This window comes from Lynx canadensis, chromosome D4 (assembly GCF_007474595.2).
Source record: "Lynx canadensis isolate LIC74 chromosome D4, mLynCan4.pri.v2, whole genome shotgun sequence".
Taxonomy (NCBI): Eukaryota; Metazoa; Chordata; class Mammalia; order Carnivora; family Felidae; genus Lynx; species Lynx canadensis.
In genome coordinates, this window is record NC_044315.2 from 66,135,545 (window position 1) to 66,154,467 (window position 18,923).

Below are 18,923 nucleotides of genomic sequence, written 5' to 3' on the forward strand. Positions count from 1 at the left end.
AGAATAAGAGAATTTCCAGAACTTGGAAGAAACATTACATATCTCAGATGCCTGCAATAACTACACCTCTGCCTGTTCTTTCTTACAAGAAATCATTAGATCCAAACGCACGGTTCCCACGAGGTCTTGGCAGCTTAGTGACTAAGTACCAAAAGATTACCTAAAGTCTAAGATAAAAAAGGCCTTGTTCAGTCTTATTTGGATTGTTTCAAAATGTGATTCACCACTTATAAAGAGGGAGTGGACAAATTTATATGCAGTCACTCTTTACGGGTCTAGATCACGGTTTCTGTGTTTGGGGAATGTGTATCTGTGTGCATGTGCCTGCATGTGTTTGTCACAACACTTGAAATTTGCTCTTTGAGCAAACTTTAACCAAAACGGGAAGGTTGTAAAAAAAAATGTAAGTGCTGGGGGCACCCGGGTGGCTCAGTTGGTTAAGCATCTGACTTCGGCTCAGGTCATGACCTCATGGTTCATGGGTTCGAGCTCTGCATCAGGCTCTGACCTGACAGCTCGGAGCCTGGAGCCTGCTTCAGATTCTGTGTCTCCCCCTCTCTCTGCCCCTCCCCCACTTATACTCTGTCTCTCTCTCAAAAATAAAAAAAAAAAATTTAATATAAAAAAATATATATGTAAGTACTGGTAACTATGGATAAAAAAGGAAGGAGGGGCACCTGGGTGGCTCAGTCAGTGAGGCGTCTGACTCTGGATTTCAGTTCAGGTCATGATCTCACGGGTTTGTGAGATGGAGCCCTGTGCCCGGCTCTGTGCTGACAGCATGGAGCCTGCTTGAGATTCTCTCTCTCCCTTCCTCTCTGCCCCTCCTCTCTCTCAAAATAAACAAACATTAAAAAAAAGGTGGGGGGGGGGGAGATTACCAGTATGTGCATATTCATGTCAGTGATATGGCTGGAACAGTCAACTACCTCCATCTGGCATCTTATTTCCTAAAATCTTCACTGAATTTCAAAAAAGATTTTCTTGACCAAATCAGCACGCATGTAAAACAAATAAAATCAAAGCATCCTATCTCCTTTGGTATGTATGCACATGCTTGTGTATATGTGTATGTATGTTGCATATATACTCTCTCTAGGGATTGAGTTAACCAGTTACAAGAAGATGGTAACTTACATGTCATCGACATAACAGGGGTAGGGCATCTGCTGCACATAAACACCAGTTTTCTTCTCAGTGCCAGTCAGCACCCTGATGATTGCCTGTTCCACCACATCTTGCAAGTAGGCAAAGCCCCCCCAGACGTACCGCATATCCTCAAAGGGGTCAGCCCGAGGACCCGGGTCCCAGTACCTAAAACCAAACCACAGGTGCTCAAATATTCATTAGAACCATAACACCAAAAGAAGCCAGGGGCCCCTGGGTGGCTGAGTCAATTAAGTGTACAACTCTTGATTTTGGCTCAGGTCATGATCTCAGGGTTCATGAGCTCGATCCCTGTGTCCAGCTCTGTGCTGACAGCATGGAGCCTACTTGGGATTCTCTCTCTCCCCTTCTCTGCCCCTCCCCCACCCACACTCTCAAAATAAATAACCATTTTAAAATAAATTAATTAATTATAAAAAATTTTAAAAACCAATCACTCACAATCCTGCCACCATTACAAAGCCACTATTTTCATTTTTGCATCTTATTTTCTGGTCTTAGCGATCATGTGCACTTATGCTGAAACACATATAATCAGAGTGGGCATACCACCTGTTGGTTTGGTTTTCTCCCCCTTCGTTTGCTACCTGACACTGCATTAAGTGGACATACCAAATTTTGCTTAGTCATTCCCTTTTATACTGGTTATTTGACCTTTTTTTTTTTATTATATGAAAGTTATTGTCAAATTAGTTTCCATACAACACCCAGTGCTCATCCCAAAAGATGCCCTCTTCAATGACCATCACCTACCTTCCCCTCCCTCCCACCCCCATCAACCCTCAGTTATTTGCCCTTTTTTGTAAAAATGGATCATGCTAGTGCAGGGAACCTAAAGCCTTTTTTTTTTTCCTCTTGATGTAATGCCGTGGGATTAATTCTCTTGAGTGGGAATGCTGAATCAAAAGATGGTATTTTATGACCTTTGAAATAACAGTCTCTAGCAATGAATGTGCCACTTTCACCAAAATCATGCCACCAATTTGAGGGTTTTTTGGGGGGAATTTCTACCAAGTTATTAGTTAAACTGAAGTGCCTCTAGTCATAATAACTGCTCTTGTCATCCCCAAAACTGGCTGGTGTGACAGGACTGAACTCACCCATCTTTGATTTTATTTGTCCTCTCCACATTGTCGATGTCCATTCGGATCTTGTACTTGACATGATGGGGCAGCTCAACACTGCCAGGAGTGATTCCGGTGAACACAATCCCAGCCCAGAACTTCCTCTCATCCAGCAGCTCCATGGACTTGTTGATGAGCCGGACCTCTGTTGCTATCGGTTCGAGCTTGTTCAGGTTGACACACTGATGGAAGAGGAACAGCCTTCATAAGAGCCCTGGTGCCCAGGATGATACACTGTGGCCAAGGCAGATTCTGTCCTAAGAGGGACACGCTGACTGCAAGCCATTTTTATCCCCATGTGCTCATCCTCTCCAAAGTCATTTTCTAATATTCAATTGAGAAAGGAGTCTTTTGTTTTTTAGCTGCAATTTAAGAGTAATGCTGGAAGTACTTAGAGATAAGTTACTTATATTGATTTTTGTGGAGGGAAAGAGGTTGAAACAATGATCATACCTCATTTTCCTTGGTCTTCTTGGCAATTCTGAATCGTTAACTAACCAAGTAAACAGACCAAAACAAAACAAAAACAAAAACACAAAACACAAAACAAAAACAAAAAGCCACACGCTCACAAAAAACACCTTATTTGTCCCTATTAAGTCACATAATTTTTAAAACTAGATTTTTAAAATGTAATCTATCCTATTAGATTTTAGATAAATTTAATAAATAATGCCTTTTTAAGGGCATGTTTTCTTGTCATCAGATTTTGAGCTACAAAAGCTCCGGAAAACCTACAAGACGATGGACAAAAACACTCTTGAGGGAGACAGAATAAAGCTAGAGTTAGGTCTATTTTGTTCACACGTTCAGTCATTCAACTTTTATTGAGTGCCTTTTGTACACCGAGCCCTGTATTAGGTTTGAGGGATACTACTGGAAATAAGACTAGACATTATTTCTCAACTTTCTTCCAATCCAAACCTCATTGGACCATCTCAGAGAAAGAAGCCAAAGACTTTTCCAAATGATCCATGGATCATATCCTCACCTCCATGAAACGAGAGATGGTCTGAATTGCCTGGTTGGTCTCATTGAAGGCTTCTCTCCAGGTGTATACAGAGCCATTGGCAGACTGGACATCCTCTGGGTGCTTGGCCAAAAATGCCAGGATGTCTTTAGCGGTCCAATCTAAGCCATCTAATTGCTGTTCCCAAAAGTGGTCATTGCTTCTGCTGTCCAACAGTGTCTGTCGTTCCAATGAGAAAGTACAAGCAATAAACACCAACTAAATCTAGATACTAAGTCTTATAGGATTTACAAAACCTAACCTTTTCACATATGTTGTCTTTTTTTTTTTTTTTATCTTCATAGAAAACTGTAAGGTAGAAATAGTGTTCCCATGTTACAGGTGAGAATATGGAGGTTAGGGGGGTGGGGGGAAAGTATGATTTTAACCAAGGCTGAGTCACAATGCTAACAGGCATGGAAGTGAGACTCAGAGTCAGACTAGTCCGGATCTAGTGTCCATATGTTTCCAGCCTAGCCTAACAGATCAACTACCGTAACAACAATGATCATACTTACTCTGTACATTTTTTATATTAGATTTATAAGCTTTACCTCACACAACTCCATGAGGAAGATCTGTCTAAAAGTTCCCATTTTTACAGATGGGAAAACAAGTTCAGAAGTTCAAGTCCCTAACCTAAGTTCACACAACTACTTTGGTAGCAAAGCCATGGTATGAAACATGGACTCTGATTCTACCAAATCTTCCCCTGCACTATATCATCGTCTTCTTTTGAGACTCAAGCTGATGACTCTTCATAATGACCTTATCTCTAGACTGAATAAGACAAATGCACTTGTGCTGTTTAGTCTGGGGGGAGGCTGCCACTGTAGAACCAAGTAAAATTGTTGGATGCGTGGGTGGTGATGCAAAAGAGACCTGTCTTCCATTTCTCGTTCCCTAGCTGGTTGGTTTCCCATGTGGGTCAACACGGAAGAGAAAGACAAACCAATCTGGTGTTCAACCAGTAGATCCAGAGGGCTGGGGCAGAAGCCTGCACAGTGCATCCAGAAAAATGAGTCAGCTCCAAACTCAGCTCACGGAAAAGGAGAAGTGGGTACAACTACTGTCACAGCTTTGTGAGGGAAGATGAAACTCTGGATCCACTGAAATGGAATCTCTAAGGAGCCAAACACTGCTACTTTTTAAGTCACTCTTACTTTCACTAACAGTTTAAGTTTTCCCCCCATGTGGCTTCATATTTATTATTTTAATGGGAACTTAACGGTTTTATGGAGTATATATCCTATAATTTCATTAACTATTCCCATACTGCTAAGAATTTAGCCTATTTCTAATTTCTCACAATAACAATTATTATAGCAATAACACTTCCTCTCATACAGTGACTTCTTTCTTTAAAATTATTTCCACAGGATACATCCCTGAGGGTGTATGGAATGGAGTGCTATCCTGTACTTTTTTTATGGTTCTTCCAGTTTTCATTCCAAATTGCTTTCCTATAGGGAATTAAAATTTATACTGTCATCAGTAAGATATGTAAGTATTTTTGTTAACATAATAGATACAGGTTTTTACCTCACAGTTCACAGGGGTATGCATTACAAATTCTGCATGACTTTATTCGGAGACTTGAACAAGTAAGAGCAGAATAAAGACACATGGCATTTGGGGTGAGGCCTGCCCTGCCCTGTGTGGCTTCTGAGCACATGGTTCAGGAGGCAAGACCAGAAAGATATGCCCAGTGAGAGCACTGATCACATGGCCATTCTAGGGTATTTGAGAGGACCCAGAAACCAAAGATCACCCTTAGGGGCGGTAGCCAGGGAGGAAGCAGGGCCTTGAGATGAAGGAGGCAAAGAGCAGCTCAGAAAGGAGAACAATTTAGTGTCAGTGCGTCTATGACTCAAAACAGAAGTGCCTGCCTCCAGATCTGGGGTCGGGGAGGGGGAGGCATGGGAGGTGATACAGTGCATGTAGACAGAGCTGGAAACAGTGGAAAGATAAGAGCTACCACAAAGTAGAATGGTGGTTGCCAGGGGCTGATTTAAAAAGTTTTTAATGGGGGCGCCTGGGTGGCTCAGTCAGTTAAGCGTCTGACTTCAGCTCAGGTCATGATCTCACGGTCCGTGAGTTCGAGCCCCGCGTCGGGCTCTGGGCTGACGGCTCAGAGCCTGGAGCCTGCTTCCGATTCTGTGTCTCCCTCTCTCTCTGCCCCTCCCCTGCTCATGCTCGGTCTCTCTCTGTCTCAAAAATAAATAAAAACATTAAAAAAAAAAGTTTTTAATGTAAGTATAATATATATTATTAGATGGAGAGTTTGGCATGGATGTTTCAGCAACTCACAGACTCCCAGTTCTGAGAAGACAAGACACTTAGAAGGAAATGGGTAGGTCAAAGGGTACAAAGTTTCAGTTATGCAATATGAGTAAGTTCTGGAGATCTGGTGCACAGCAGGATGACGGCGGTTAACAACACTGTACTGTATATGAAATGTGCTATGTGGTTACTTTGTGAGGTGAGGATACATTAATTAGCTTGATTGTGAGGATCATTTTGCAACATCTACTATATCAAAACACACTGTAGAGCCTAAATATATATGATTTTTATTTGTCAATTATCCTTCAATAAAGCTGAAAACAGACAGACAAGAGCTACTCCAAAAGAAGCAGAAGCCTCAGGCACCACCTCACATACCAGACATGAGGAGGGTACAGAGGACTGAGCAGCCCAAGTTTGTGGAGTCAGACACACACTCCTTAAGAGAGAGAAGAAAGGAGATGAGGAGGCTCCTTCAACTTCCACCCACAGGCTGAGGAGTCCCTCAGTTGGCGGCTTAACCACCTCTCTACACTCCGGGCCTCAGTACCCAGTGGTATATTGGACATACCCACCATCCACCAGCTAGAAATCTTTCCCCCTCCACAATCAAGCAGCTATCAGGCTTCACCTCCTGCTCATGCCTTGGCCACCCACTTAGATGGTCTCCACTCTGGTCTCTGCCTTCCACCTTTCCACACTTCAATCCACCTATCACATCAGATTAATGTATCTACGTCTCTCCTGCTTAAAACCTGTCCACAGTCCCTCAGAGCTTAAAGTAAAAGTTCTTGGATTTACACACAAGGTCTTCCAATTCACACGCCACGACCTTCTCCCCATCCACAGTTCCTACATTTCCTATTGTACATCCTGTGTTCTCCCAGCAGAACCCCTGACGAATGCCATGGCCATGTTTACAAGTATTTTGTCTTCTCACAACTGGGAGTCTGTGAGTTGCTGAAACATCCATGCCAAACTCTCCATCTAATAATATATATTATACTTATATGAAAAACTTTTAAAATCAGGGATGCCAGGCTGGCTCAGTCAGTAGAACACATGATTCTTCATCATTGGGTGGTGAGTTCAAGCTCCACACTATGCATAGAGATTACTTAAAAAAATAAAATAAAATCTTAAAAAAAAAAAAAAAACGTTTAAATCAATCCATCAATCGAGTGGGGAAGCATCCATCTGCCCACAGACTAAAACTCATGGAGTCCCTTCAACAGGGCCCCTCATAATCTTCTGAGACGCAGAAGAAAAGACATCCAACAAATAAAAATGTGGATTCAAAGGACAGGACCAGGAAGAAGAGGTGAGAGACCACATCTATGTCTATGGTGCTGTGAGTGGCTGGATCATGTAATCCCTTTTACAGCAGAGACTGGAGCCCAACAGAGATCCATCCTTGAAGAGCAGGAGTTGTTACTGTGAGTCAGCAATAATCCATAGATCCATACAAATTATTCTTTTTTTTTCTCACCCAAGTCCCTTAGTTTTTTTTTTTTTTTTTAAATGTTTATTTATTTTTGAGACAGAGAGAGAACATGAATGGGGGAGGGTCAGAGAAAGGGAGACACAGAATCTGAAGCAGGCTCCAGGCTCCCAGCTGTCAGCACAGAGCCCAACGCGGGGCTCAAACTCATGGATTGTGAGATCATGACTTGAGCTGAAGTCGGATGCTTAACCGACTGAGCCACCCAGGCGTCCCGGTCCCTTAGTTTTTAAAGGCCCCAATTTAAGAATTCTGAATATGTAACAACACTAGAGCAACAAAGATGACTCCAGCTTTCCCATCGCTGGAAGGCAGCCTGGGTATTGTCCCCCCACCCAGGGCATCAAGGGAGAGTACCTTTCAGGTAGGTACCACCTCTAAAACTCAGCTGCCCCTCTGATCAATGAGGTGTCAAGATAAGAAACCTGGTAAAATCCATTCCTGCTTCTTAATGGCAGTAGAAACAAAAAAAAAGAGGCCTCCCTCATGGTGGAGATAGGAAATAGTCTAATGATTCTCTGACTCAGCCCAAGACAGGGATGATGTGATTAAGCGGCACTCAGGCTCAAACAAAGGAAACATTCTGCTCTTGCTCAGACTCCTCTGCTTTTGAATCCAATTGTCTCTAGAGTACTTATCCCTTTCAAGTGGCTCGGAAGCACTAAGTGCAATTCCCCTCCACACCTTAACCCTGTTCTGCACTCACACAACACCTTGGGAGCGAGCATCTCAGCCCAGTCTAGAGGTCAGACCAGGCTTTGCCCCCACACCTCTGTCAAGACCTACACCAAGATATAGGAAAGCTAAGTAAGATGCCATGGTTAGCTTTAGAAGAAATGAAAAACTCAAGGTCCTACAATCACCAATACCAACCCTCGCTCAGCTTCTTGGAAAACTGATTTTTGACCACCGGGCACATTGATGCTGATATGCATACGACAGTGTTATCTGTGCATCATCACCTGCAGCTTGGGCTATGCTTAATACCTCTATACTGGTTAAAAATAAGAATTCTCATCTCAGTCACCTCTAGGAAAGTGACCAGAAACTCACCTCTCTAGCATCAAGCAGGCACACAGGAACCAGAGGGATACTCACCCGAACAAGGTCCATTTCTGGGTTACTCTCCATGAAGGCCCAGATCTTAGGGCTGAGCTCTTCCCACATGCCTTCCAAATCATGAAACACAGCCAGTTCCTGAAAGGTCTTATTCACCTGGAGCCACGTAGCAAGTAGGGGCAACAGAAAAGGAGAGGCAGAACCATGAGATACGCAGCTGCCCTCTGACAAGATGCTCCATCACTATTTCCAGTCTTTCCCACACCCAAGAAGAATCTGCCTGCAGCTATGATTCAAATACCCAAGGTTGGAGAGCTGGCCCTCCATAGTCAGCTCTGGCCTGGGTCACACTTGGGGTTCTCACTCTTTGGAAACCCCAGAATAGCCCCGAGTTTCCTCGATATAATCCATTTGAAGCCACCTTCACTTTTTTGCCCATAAATTCTAGGAGGATTCTGGAGAGGGACTTCTGGGCCTGGGCAGCTTACCTCAGCCATCACCTGCCTTGTGGCTGGAGTGTCAGGTGTATATAGGATCTTCCCAATAAGCAGAGGCTTTAGAGCTTTCCATATGATGCGGGAAAGAGGACTGGACTCCAGATTCTTCATCAAATCATTGCAATAAGGGGCTATGGAGAAGACAAAGGCAGATATGCATATGTATGGTCATATACTTATAGGAACAAGGGCTTTGGAGCTAGCCAGACAGTCCTGGGTTCAAATCTCTGCTCCACCACTTAATAGCTATGTAACAAATAACTTCACTTGCCTGAGCCTCAGTTTGCTCCTCTGTAAAAATAAAGTTATGATGTACTTGGCAGAGATGTGGGGAGCATTAACCGTTGTTATCTGTAGAGCTCCTATGACAATACTTACAAATAATCAGAGTCTATTATAACACTGATGGTGGATAACTCACAACCGAGATGATCTAGAAACAGGTTTTCACAATGCACACACCTGCATAACTCTAGATGCATACTCTTACGCTAGCCCTTGTCAATTTGTTTTCATTGAAAACAGAGAGCTGGATTTAGATTTTAGTTTTCAAGCAAAAATAAGACATTTCCCTTTAATAGGTCCCATCACAAGTATATGTAATAAATGTAATAAAAACCTCTAACTGGAAAATCCAAAGTTATAATAGACAGCAGGGCTTGATTATCCAGAAGGATTCTTGATTTTTTTTTTTTTAATTTCATTCTGAGTTCTTTTAGGTACCAAGTATCCTCTACATGCTGCAAAGAGGATGTAATTTAAAAAGAAAAAAAAAAAAAGGATTTTCTCACACTTCTATCTGCTTTGCAAATGGAAGTTCCCTTGGGTTGACTTGCAAGTGAGGGAGTGGAGCGGATGGCATTTCAGAAAAATTGCCTATAATGCCATCCCATTAGGCTTGCAAAGCAACTGGCGATGTCTAGAGTGCTTTGCTCCAGAGAAGAATAAAAAGTTCTTGTGTTACAGTAATGCACAAAAAGCTGCCTCGCTCAGTGTCTGAAAGAAACACCTGTGGCTGGAAGTGGAGAAAAGCTCACTTGCATCATGTTTTCAAGGAAAAGGATGTCACTGTCTAAAACTGTAACACTGGTTCCATGCTGCCACCAGGCACAGAACACACATCATCACAAAACTGCCCAAGTGCGAGAAAGAGACATGGAGTTACAAGGTTCTTTAACACCACCGTGCAGCTAAGAAGCAAAAACAAAGAGCAGACCAAATGCCTGAGGTTGATGGTACACACACACCACCATTAACAGCTTTTTCAGAGGCCATGTGGTCTACCAGAAAAAAGCACGGGTCCAGGCAGATCTGGGCTTAACATGGGCTCTTGTGGATTAGCTATGGTGTGGCTTTGACTGAGTCACTTAACCTCTCTGAGCCTATAAAACATGGGGTTACACAATGTTCCTTGCAGGGTTACTGTAAGGGTTAAATGAGATAATTTCAATAGAATGCCCAGTACATAGGAAATATTTCCTAAATGTTAGCTCTTATGGCTGTTATTCTGTTATTTTAAAGTTTTTATTACAAAGCATGCCTGTGAAAGGGAGGGGAAAGAAAAAGAAGACCCTTGACTTCTCTGGGAACTCCCTTCCTCCATCCCCCAGGAAACTGGGGAGGTTGGCTTTCAATCTCTCATGCATTTGATAAACACACTATGTACCTGAGATGTGCCAGGCCCCATTCAAAGAAGTGAGGACAGTCAACTGAGAAGGAAAAGACTCCTCTAGGAGCTCCGTCTGGTGGGCAAACAGACTCCTAAACATCCAGCACTGGGTCAGAGGATAAGGGTAAGCACGAGGAAGGAGGGACACAGGATTGAATCTAAACTAAGTGGGGGCTGGGGCCAGGACTGCCATCTGCACAGACACTCACTTGTAGAATTGTCATAAAAGGTGCCAGCATCTTCCTCAGTGCCATTGCCTCCAAAGAGGGCTTTGTAGTTGTTGTCCTCGTACCAGTTGAGGGACTTGATCTTCAGGCCCCCACCCTCTGGATGGCCACACACAATGCGGGACACAGCCTGGTAGATCTGGGTGGAGGAGCTGGAGCTGTTCACACTGGTCAGGAACATCACCTCCTGCCGCATGTCACTCCAGCTGCTCATGCTGAACAGCTGGTGCCAGGGATGGGGGAGGGAAGTGGGAGGGAAGAAGGTGGGATGGGGGAGGCAAGTGGGAGGGAAAAGGGCGTAGCAAGGGTTGGGGGAACAGAGAGAAAGAAACATCTTATTTTCTTGACCTCTCCAAAGCCACATCTCAGAACATCTCAGTCCTGACCTCTTAGTCTTGTGATGGGATTGCCAGAATCTTGCAACTCCACCGGTGGTCCGGGGACCAGCAGCAAAGTTATCTGAGAGGTTGTCTGAAATGCACATCTAGATCCATCCGACTACAATTCAAATCTGCATTTTCACAAGATGCCCAGGTGACTGGTATGCAAATTAAAGATAGAGAAGCACAAGCTAGAAGTCAGTGAAACCCCTGGTGATGGGCTTTATTTCCTCTGGATTATCTTCTGGTTTGTAGAAGAGAATACTTATCCTGAATAGCCCTGTGTTTAAATACATCCATCGGGAACTGCTCACGCCCTCCAGCACGGACTCATTTCTAAAACACCTTAAACTTCCCTGTGGAAAGAGAGGAGGCCTCTGCCCCTTGACAGAAAAGGTACTATGTGTCAAATCCCCCATCCTGGTCTCAGTTAAGTGTCGGGGAACACAACAAATATAAGGTGGGAGACCCAAGGCTGAATCCCAGCTCCCTGTCTCATTAGCTTACAGCCTTAGAAAAGTCATTTCTCTGAGGGCCCAACCTCTCACCAAGATGAAGCTAAACAGAGTGTGGTAAGGAGTAAATTGCATGAAATAGAAGAGAAGGCCCTGCAAAGAAATGCCCCTGCACGGGAGGAGTCAGATGCCCCAGCAGCCAGGGACAACATCTGTTACTTACACCCCAAGCACTTTGTCTCTTATACAAATGTTCTCCAGCACCTTGTAAAGTTCTCGGCCCAATTGTTCTTATCATTAAATATTTATCAAGCACTTTGCATTTCTACACATTTCACAATAAATCCATAATAAATCTTCCTTGAAATGTCACAAGTTCTCAGCACCCAGAAGACCGAGCCATAAAGGGCAGAGGGGAGAGGCTGAGGGGCCCCACCCACAGCCTGTGGAAGGCCTAGCTTCCAATACCATGGGCCCAGTTTTGTACCACACAGAGCCTCCTGGTTCTTCTGCGGAACATGGTCCTCGATGCTGTAGATCCTGACTTTGCCTTCTGCCTCCAGAGGGAAATCAGGCACTTCTAGGAGTAGGTCAGAGGTCACAAACATTTCTCCCTCCAAAGAGGGAGCGTGTGACATATACCACAAGAACACAATTAGGTGGCCAGCTTTTCCTTACTTTATCTTTTCATAACCCGGATGAGGTCTATCAACCGGAAGACAGAGGTAGCCAGACCTCCTTTTGTTGGGAGGTGAACAGCACCGGAGATTTTTTAATTAAAGTAAAAACCACTCACATCTCTTTTCACAGGCTGCCTCACTACCACCAGTCCACCATACCCCAACAGAAAGAACAAATTTCTTCCCATATAAAACCAGCACATCTTTGGACAGAGGCACCAGAATGACTGTTATTCCAAACTGGTGGCTCTTCCGGGCACCTGTCTTGGGGAAACTCCTACTCATTCTTCTACACCTCAGCTCAGGCTCCACACTTCCTCTGTGAAGCACTCCTCCTCACAGAGAAGGGTGGCCATTCATCCTCCAGCCCACAAAAGATGGTGTTAGATAATCACCTGTGGAGTCAATCAGTGGCTGTCTGATCGCTTTCTCAAGACACTGCAATGGCCCCTTTTTCCTTGACCCCTGCCTAGTCTCTTCTCAATAGAACAGCCAGAATGTCAACAGTCTCATACTCCAAGACATGTCATGTACCCTCTGCTCCAAACCCTCCACTAGCTTCTCATCTCGCTTGGCATAAATGCAGCCTTACCAGTCCTGCAAGGTGCTCACCACTCCTTCTCTGACCGCAGCTCTGAGCACCTTCTCACCTGCTCATTCTGTCCTGGCCACACCATACTCCCTCCTGGGTCTTTAAATACATTCCTTAATCAGGTCCTTTCATCAACATGTTTGTTATCTGTGGCCCCTCCTGCTTGGAGTGGACAACATATGGTCACTTCTTCACATTCAAGTGTCACCTCATCAGAGAGGACTTCTCTAATGACCCCCACCTTTAAAACAACACCTCATCACCCTCTATCTTTCTGACCCTGCTTTATTTTTCTTCATTGCAGTACGCCTGCTGTCACATCATATGCTTCCTGTTTATTTCTATCTTCCACCATGCAAGCTTCATGAGAACAGGAAAGCCAGTGTGCTCACTGCTGAGACCCTGACATCGAGCAGTGTCAGGCACCTGGTAGGTAACTGGGATGCGGTTCCCTGCCCTGCCTTTCCAATCTTGTCAGACACACCTTCCCTGTCACTCAGATGTGGAGCTCATGCCCGGTCTCACTCATCCAGTTCCTAAAGTCCCCATTTCTACCGAATTGCCAGCCCTATTGTTGCAGATTTCCTTCTTTGAAGGATATCCTTTCTAGTCTAGTCCAGTTTCCATCAGAGCTCATCACACAAAAAACAGGCTATAGCAGCAAGAATGTGCAATTTGTAGTCTAACAGTCCTGAGTTCAAATCCCAGTTTTTGCCAATTAACTAACCAAGTGACTGGGCAAGTTGTCCAACTTTCCTGAGCCTCAGTGCCATCTGTAAAATGGGCACAGTAAGATCTATTTGTCATGCAGATGATACAGGGAAATTGGGTGAAACTGTAGGAATCAGGGGAGGTCCTCAGAAATTGTTACCTCCCTTTTCCTTTTCCTTTCAAGGGTTGTGCTTTGGTCAAAACATCCAACTTCCCTTCCAAACACTGAACAGATACACACGTGCATTTATTTACTTATTCTCTCCCATTTGTCCCAGGGAAATATCAAGTTAGACAGTAAGTAATCCATGATCACAGGGACTTGAGGGTGTTGCCACTGAGAGGGGTGGGTGGCCCTTGCTTGACCTGGACCAGGGAGCAAGCAGGGCACAAGGAGGCAGCTGACAAGAAAAATAATATATTGCTCAGGTGGAGAGTTTCTGCCTCATCAGCAATGGGAACATCACGATTTCCACTAGTTTTCTTACCCAAGACAAAAGGCAGACCTGGGATATAAGAGAAAACACTGTACCCAAGGTAAAATTTAGAGACAGCCTCCCACGTCATAGTCTCTGCTCTGCTTGCTCGAAGGCCGGGAGGGAAGTAGTACAGTGTAGGTTAGTGTCTGCAACAGGACCGTAGAGAAATGGCTATGGATTTACAGGTCAGTTCCTGTTTTTCTTTCTGCCTCCTGGAAGAACACCAGGTGACCCAGATTCTCCACCCACAGAAAGGTCACCAGCATTCACAACCAAAAGAACAAATGGCAGTCTGGAAAGGACTTCTCCTGAAAGGGGCCCAAAATGCAAGGCTCTTCAGTCAGACACCCATGAGCAGAATTCAAAGAAAAAAGAAAACTGAACTAAAAGCAATATGCCAAACTGTCGACACGTGTTTGATCTCTGTTTTTCCAAACATCCTGCATTCTCCACAATGAACATACAATACTTTTATTCTCAGGAAACTAAATTTTGGTACTCAAAAAAAATTTAACAAATACCAAAAAACGATTTAGAGAAGCAACTCAAAATAAGGCTGGACCAAGTTTGAGAAGGTTATTCCTGTCTGATGTCCTGGACATTCAGGCCTGATTGCTTCTGACCGCCACCCCTCAGCTCAGCTCCTTACACACTGGGCTCCCGCTCCTCCTCTCCAAGTCTAATCTGAAAGAAGGTTGGGTGTCACTAAGGTGAAGCACACACCGGCTGGCAGGCAGAGGGAAGGGTAAGTGATTTTACAAGTACCTCAAGGCCTCCTGATCTTGTGAATAGAAGATTGGTCTAACACATTGGTCAGGCAATATGTGGACCCGAAAGGCAAACTCAACTTAATGTTCGTCAAGGAAGAACATTCCCAAAGGTGAATCTAGAGGCCAGGTGTTTACAGGGAAAGGTCTGAATGAGGGGTACATAGTTCATAAAATGACTGGCCTCACTATTGGAAAAGAAATACGGAGAAACATTTGGTAAGACAAATGCAGCGCATGGATGATGACGGGAATAATCCTCTTTACCAAGGAGTCATTAACTAGGGGCAGAGAATAACAATGAGAGAAAGTTCTAGACCAGGTATCGGGCCTTTAGCCACAAACTAATTAGCTCTGAAACATCTCTGCATCTTGGTTTCTTCATCTCTAAAGTAAGGAGCTCAAACCAGTTAATTTTTAAGATCACCGATGCTTCTAAAATTGTTTTTATGTTTCACATGATACTCAAATCAAAAGGACCCTCTATGCCAAACTCGGGGTGGAAAAGAGCCATAGTGGATGGTCTGCCTCCTGGTGTTAGAAAGACACAACTTACCTCTTGGGCCAGAGTCCCAAGACTATCCAGCAAAGTTTTTGTGGCCTTAGTCAGTTCCTTGCTCAGGACAGGAGATGTATAGTTTAGTTCTGTCTGCAATGAGAAAAAATACTTTGTTTCTAGGTTCAAATGTAAACCTGAAATGTCTATTGAAAATAAAGTTAATTAAAACCATTCACCATCTTGAGTTTAAAACACAAGAAACCTGCTCCTAACCAAAGTAAAGACACTAAAATTATTCTAACTGCAGGTTTGCAAGTTATTTCAGATAAGAATTACTAATGCTTTGATGAATGCTTTTAAGTAGTGTAGAAATATATATTTAAAACTAGTTGATATGCAATCGATAAAAATATCTCATGCTGGGGATGTGTGTGTGTGTGTGTGTGTGTGTGTGTCTGTCCAATTCAACTTTGACCATAAATTCCCAAATCTGCAAGATGAACAACAGAAGAATGACTTCAAGAAATAAGTTTGTAATGGCTCACAAGAAAGGAAGAAACTGAAGTTGAAAGCTGGCAAAAGCATGGAAAGGAGAAATTCTCCCATTCTGCTCAAGTCAGCACTATTTGTAACACTGGAAATTTAATACAGAATGCTTATTTTTATGCCTACTTTTAGCCAGATCTCTGTATTTACTCCTGTGTATATTTCATTGCTGTTATAGCCCACCTAGCTTCACAACAAATGTAAGAAAATAATTAATTGGGCCCAAGGAAAAGGTAAGTTAGGGCAGCAAGCCTAAGCTAAAGAAGAAAGAACAGTGATGCACAGACTCCGAGGCCAGAATTCCAATAGCTGAGGAGCCTAAAATTTAGGTTCTGGGTTTTTAGGCTTCCAAAAAGAAAAGGATATAGGGCCAGTTTCATCATTTTTATTTGTTAAGTAGAAAAACAAAAGTCTTCAGGGAAAATCCATCTTTCCTTGGTGCGTCTATAGGCACCATTTTCTTTAATATCAGACACCTCTTTAATCTAGAGGAGGCTGGGCTTTTTTGCTATTTGTCTTCTACAGGGGCATGTTGTGAAATCATAACGCACACTGCAAGGAAAATAGCCCGAAGTAGATGGAGTTCATCATGATCTCAGAAACAGCAGCCGGGGGAAGGGTTTCCTCTAAAAAGAACTCTAAATACAGGGGTGCGTGGGTGGCTCAGTCGGTTAAGCATCCGACTTTGGCTCAGGTCATGATCTCACGGTCCTTGAGTTTGAGTCCCACATCAGGCTTTGTGCTGACATTTCAGACCCTGGAGACTGCTTCGGATTCTGTGTCTCCCTCTCTCTCTGCCCCTCCCCTGCTCATGCTCTGTCTCTCTCTGCCTCAAAAGTAAATTAAAACGTTTAAAAAAGATTAAAAAAAAAAAAAAAGAAGAACTCCAAATACAGAAGATTAAGTTCGTATAATCATGACGATCATCATGTCCAAGCATAATCCTGAATGTGTGTTTCTGATAAAATCTGTCTAAGGGTTCTAGGAAAGAATTTGTCCAGCCCGAGTCATGAGCTCCCCTAGAATGGCTTGGTCACCAGGGTCCGCTTTCCCCGACTCCCAGTCCTCGGATGGGCCCTTCACCACTATACTCAAGTAGGTCTCTTTGACGCAACTCACAGATCACGTTAACAATTGGTCCTTCCATTAAGTAATTATGAGCAAAAACAAGTAGGACATTTTTGGGTTTTTTTTTAACTTCCTTACTTCAGGTTCACATCATAACTAAAGGTTATCACCTTAAAAGTCGACCCTACAGAACCTACAGTAAGGAAAACTTTTACAAACCAAGAGATCTTAACTGGAAGGCGGAAGAGGTGAAGTGTTTTTGTGCTTACCATGAGGGCCACAAGATAAGGCATGATCAGGACTGTGTAGCAGAAAAATGCCAAGTTAATTTAATGTACATTTTCAAAACTTAAAATTTGGTAGTTAACCCATTTCTTTTATAAAGTCTGAATGGAAATAAAAAACGTTAAAAAAAAAAAATTAAAAAAAAAAAATGGGGCGCCTGGGTGGCGCAGTCGGTTAAGCGTCCGACTTCAACCAGGTCACGATCTCGCGGTCCGTGAGTTCGAGCCCCGCGTCGGGCTCTGGGCTGATGGCTCAGAGCCTGGAGCCTGTTTCCGATTCTGTGTCTCCTTCTCTCTCTGCCCCTCCCCCGTTCATGCTCTGTCTCTCTCTGTCTCAAAAATAAATAAAAAACGTTAAAAAAAAAATAAAAAAAAAATTTATAAAGTCTGAATGGAAATAAGATTCTTTTTTTAAATTTTTTTTTTTCAACGTTTATTTATTTTTGGGACAGAGAGAGACAGAGCATGAACGGGGGAGGGGCAGAGAGAGAGGGAGACACAGAATGGGAAACAGGCTCCAGGCTCTGAGCCATCAGCCCAGAGCCCGACGCGGGGCTCGAACTCACGGACCGCGAGATCGTGACCTGGCTGAAGTCGGATGCTTAACCGACTGCGCCACCCAGGCGCCCCTGGAAATAAGATTCTGAGGACTCTTGTCACTCTGCCCCTTCTTCTCTGGTTATGGGGACCTGGGGTGGCTACTGAACCCCGGGCAAATGACTCCAATTCCCCATGCCCCGTTTCCGCAACTGTGCAGTGCAGTTCATGATGTGCACGTATCTCAGCACTGTCAAGGACACTGAATTACAGGCCATGTGCAGAGCGTCTTATGCAGTGCCTGGCACATAGCACGTCCTCACAATTCTCAGAAATTTCACCCCTGCCTTTCTCTTCCCTTCCTTAAAAGTTTACTACCAAAACCGAAGGGTTTTCCAGTTCCAGAAAAGGCATACATCCTCCCTTCCGCTTCCTGGCTAGCTCTCCAAGAACTGTTTCTCCAGTTGAGAGGCCCGCCCTCTGCTAAGCAGAGAGCTACCATTGTCCTCTCAAAGCACATCAGCCACACCCAATGTAGGATTACTAACGTTAATACTCTTCAGTGCAAGGCTAAGACCTAATTCCTGAAGGCTTGAGATGAAATGCTTCTTTCTTCCCTACAATCCCTTTTTCTCAGTGTTTGCAAAACTGAAACAAAAGATGTTAAGTAGATGAAACGTATACTATATTAAGTAATGTTCAGTGGATGAAATATAAATATTCTATTTACATCACACATATACACAAACACACACACACACACACACACACACACACACATACATAAAATTGCCCCAAAGCTGACATTTAAATTGAAAAACCTAAAGGAAAAGTCATAACCTATGTTTAGGTATATGTGTATATCTATACCTACATATATATATACATACATATAGGCACACACACATTTATCTTAATGCACATGTATGTGTACCTTCTATATATAGTGATACTGATTTTACCTTTACAGCAAAGGTATAGTATTTTTTTCTAACTAGATCTATTTAAGCAAAAGAAGTGAATCTACAAAAAGGAAATATGGCATTACATGGTACCAATGGAATTTGACAGAATTGTGAATGACCAGGTTTCGCTGATACAGTGTGGTCTTAGGCGGCTTGTTAAACATGCAGTCTCCCAGCCCTCTGCGACCTACTGATTCAGATGCTAGACATGTGAGCCAGGAAGCCTCAGGACTTTTTTTACACATAGAAGTTTGAGAACCACTACGCCAATGGCCCCTGGACAATGTTCACGCCTTTTTTTCACAGCATGCTTTGCACAAAGGTGGTTGTTTGTGCATTCCATGTCTGGTCAACACGATGCTATCTGCTTTGGATGGTGAAGCCAGTCAGTTCACCTGGACTTGAATGGGATCAGAAATGG

General features: G+C 43.6%; 1 protein-coding gene across 5 annotated transcripts in view; it reads right to left on the reverse strand.

Moving 5' to 3' along the window:
• Window positions 1-18,923, reverse strand: part of ABCA1 (ATP binding cassette subfamily A member 1) — a 136,390-nt gene that overhangs the window by 51,129 nt on the left and 66,338 nt on the right. For all 5 annotated transcript variants that reach the window (XR_003964313.2, XM_030294117.1, XM_030294114.1 and 2 more), the window contains exons 8-14: window positions 15,160-15,252; window positions 10,522-10,762; window positions 8,635-8,774; window positions 8,186-8,302; window positions 3,283-3,480; window positions 2,268-2,473; window positions 1,138-1,314 (exon numbers count right to left, since the gene is read on the reverse strand). Coding sequence is in view for 4 of the 5 variants with exons in the window: in XM_030294117.1 (XP_030149977.1) it covers window positions 1,138-1,314; window positions 2,268-2,473; window positions 3,283-3,480; window positions 8,186-8,302; window positions 8,635-8,774; window positions 10,522-10,762; window positions 15,160-15,252 (1,172 nt within the window). In the remaining variant the exon portion in view is untranslated. The remainder of the gene's footprint in view (window positions 1-1,137; window positions 1,315-2,267; window positions 2,474-3,282; window positions 3,481-8,185; window positions 8,303-8,634; window positions 8,775-10,521; window positions 10,763-15,159; window positions 15,253-18,923) is intronic.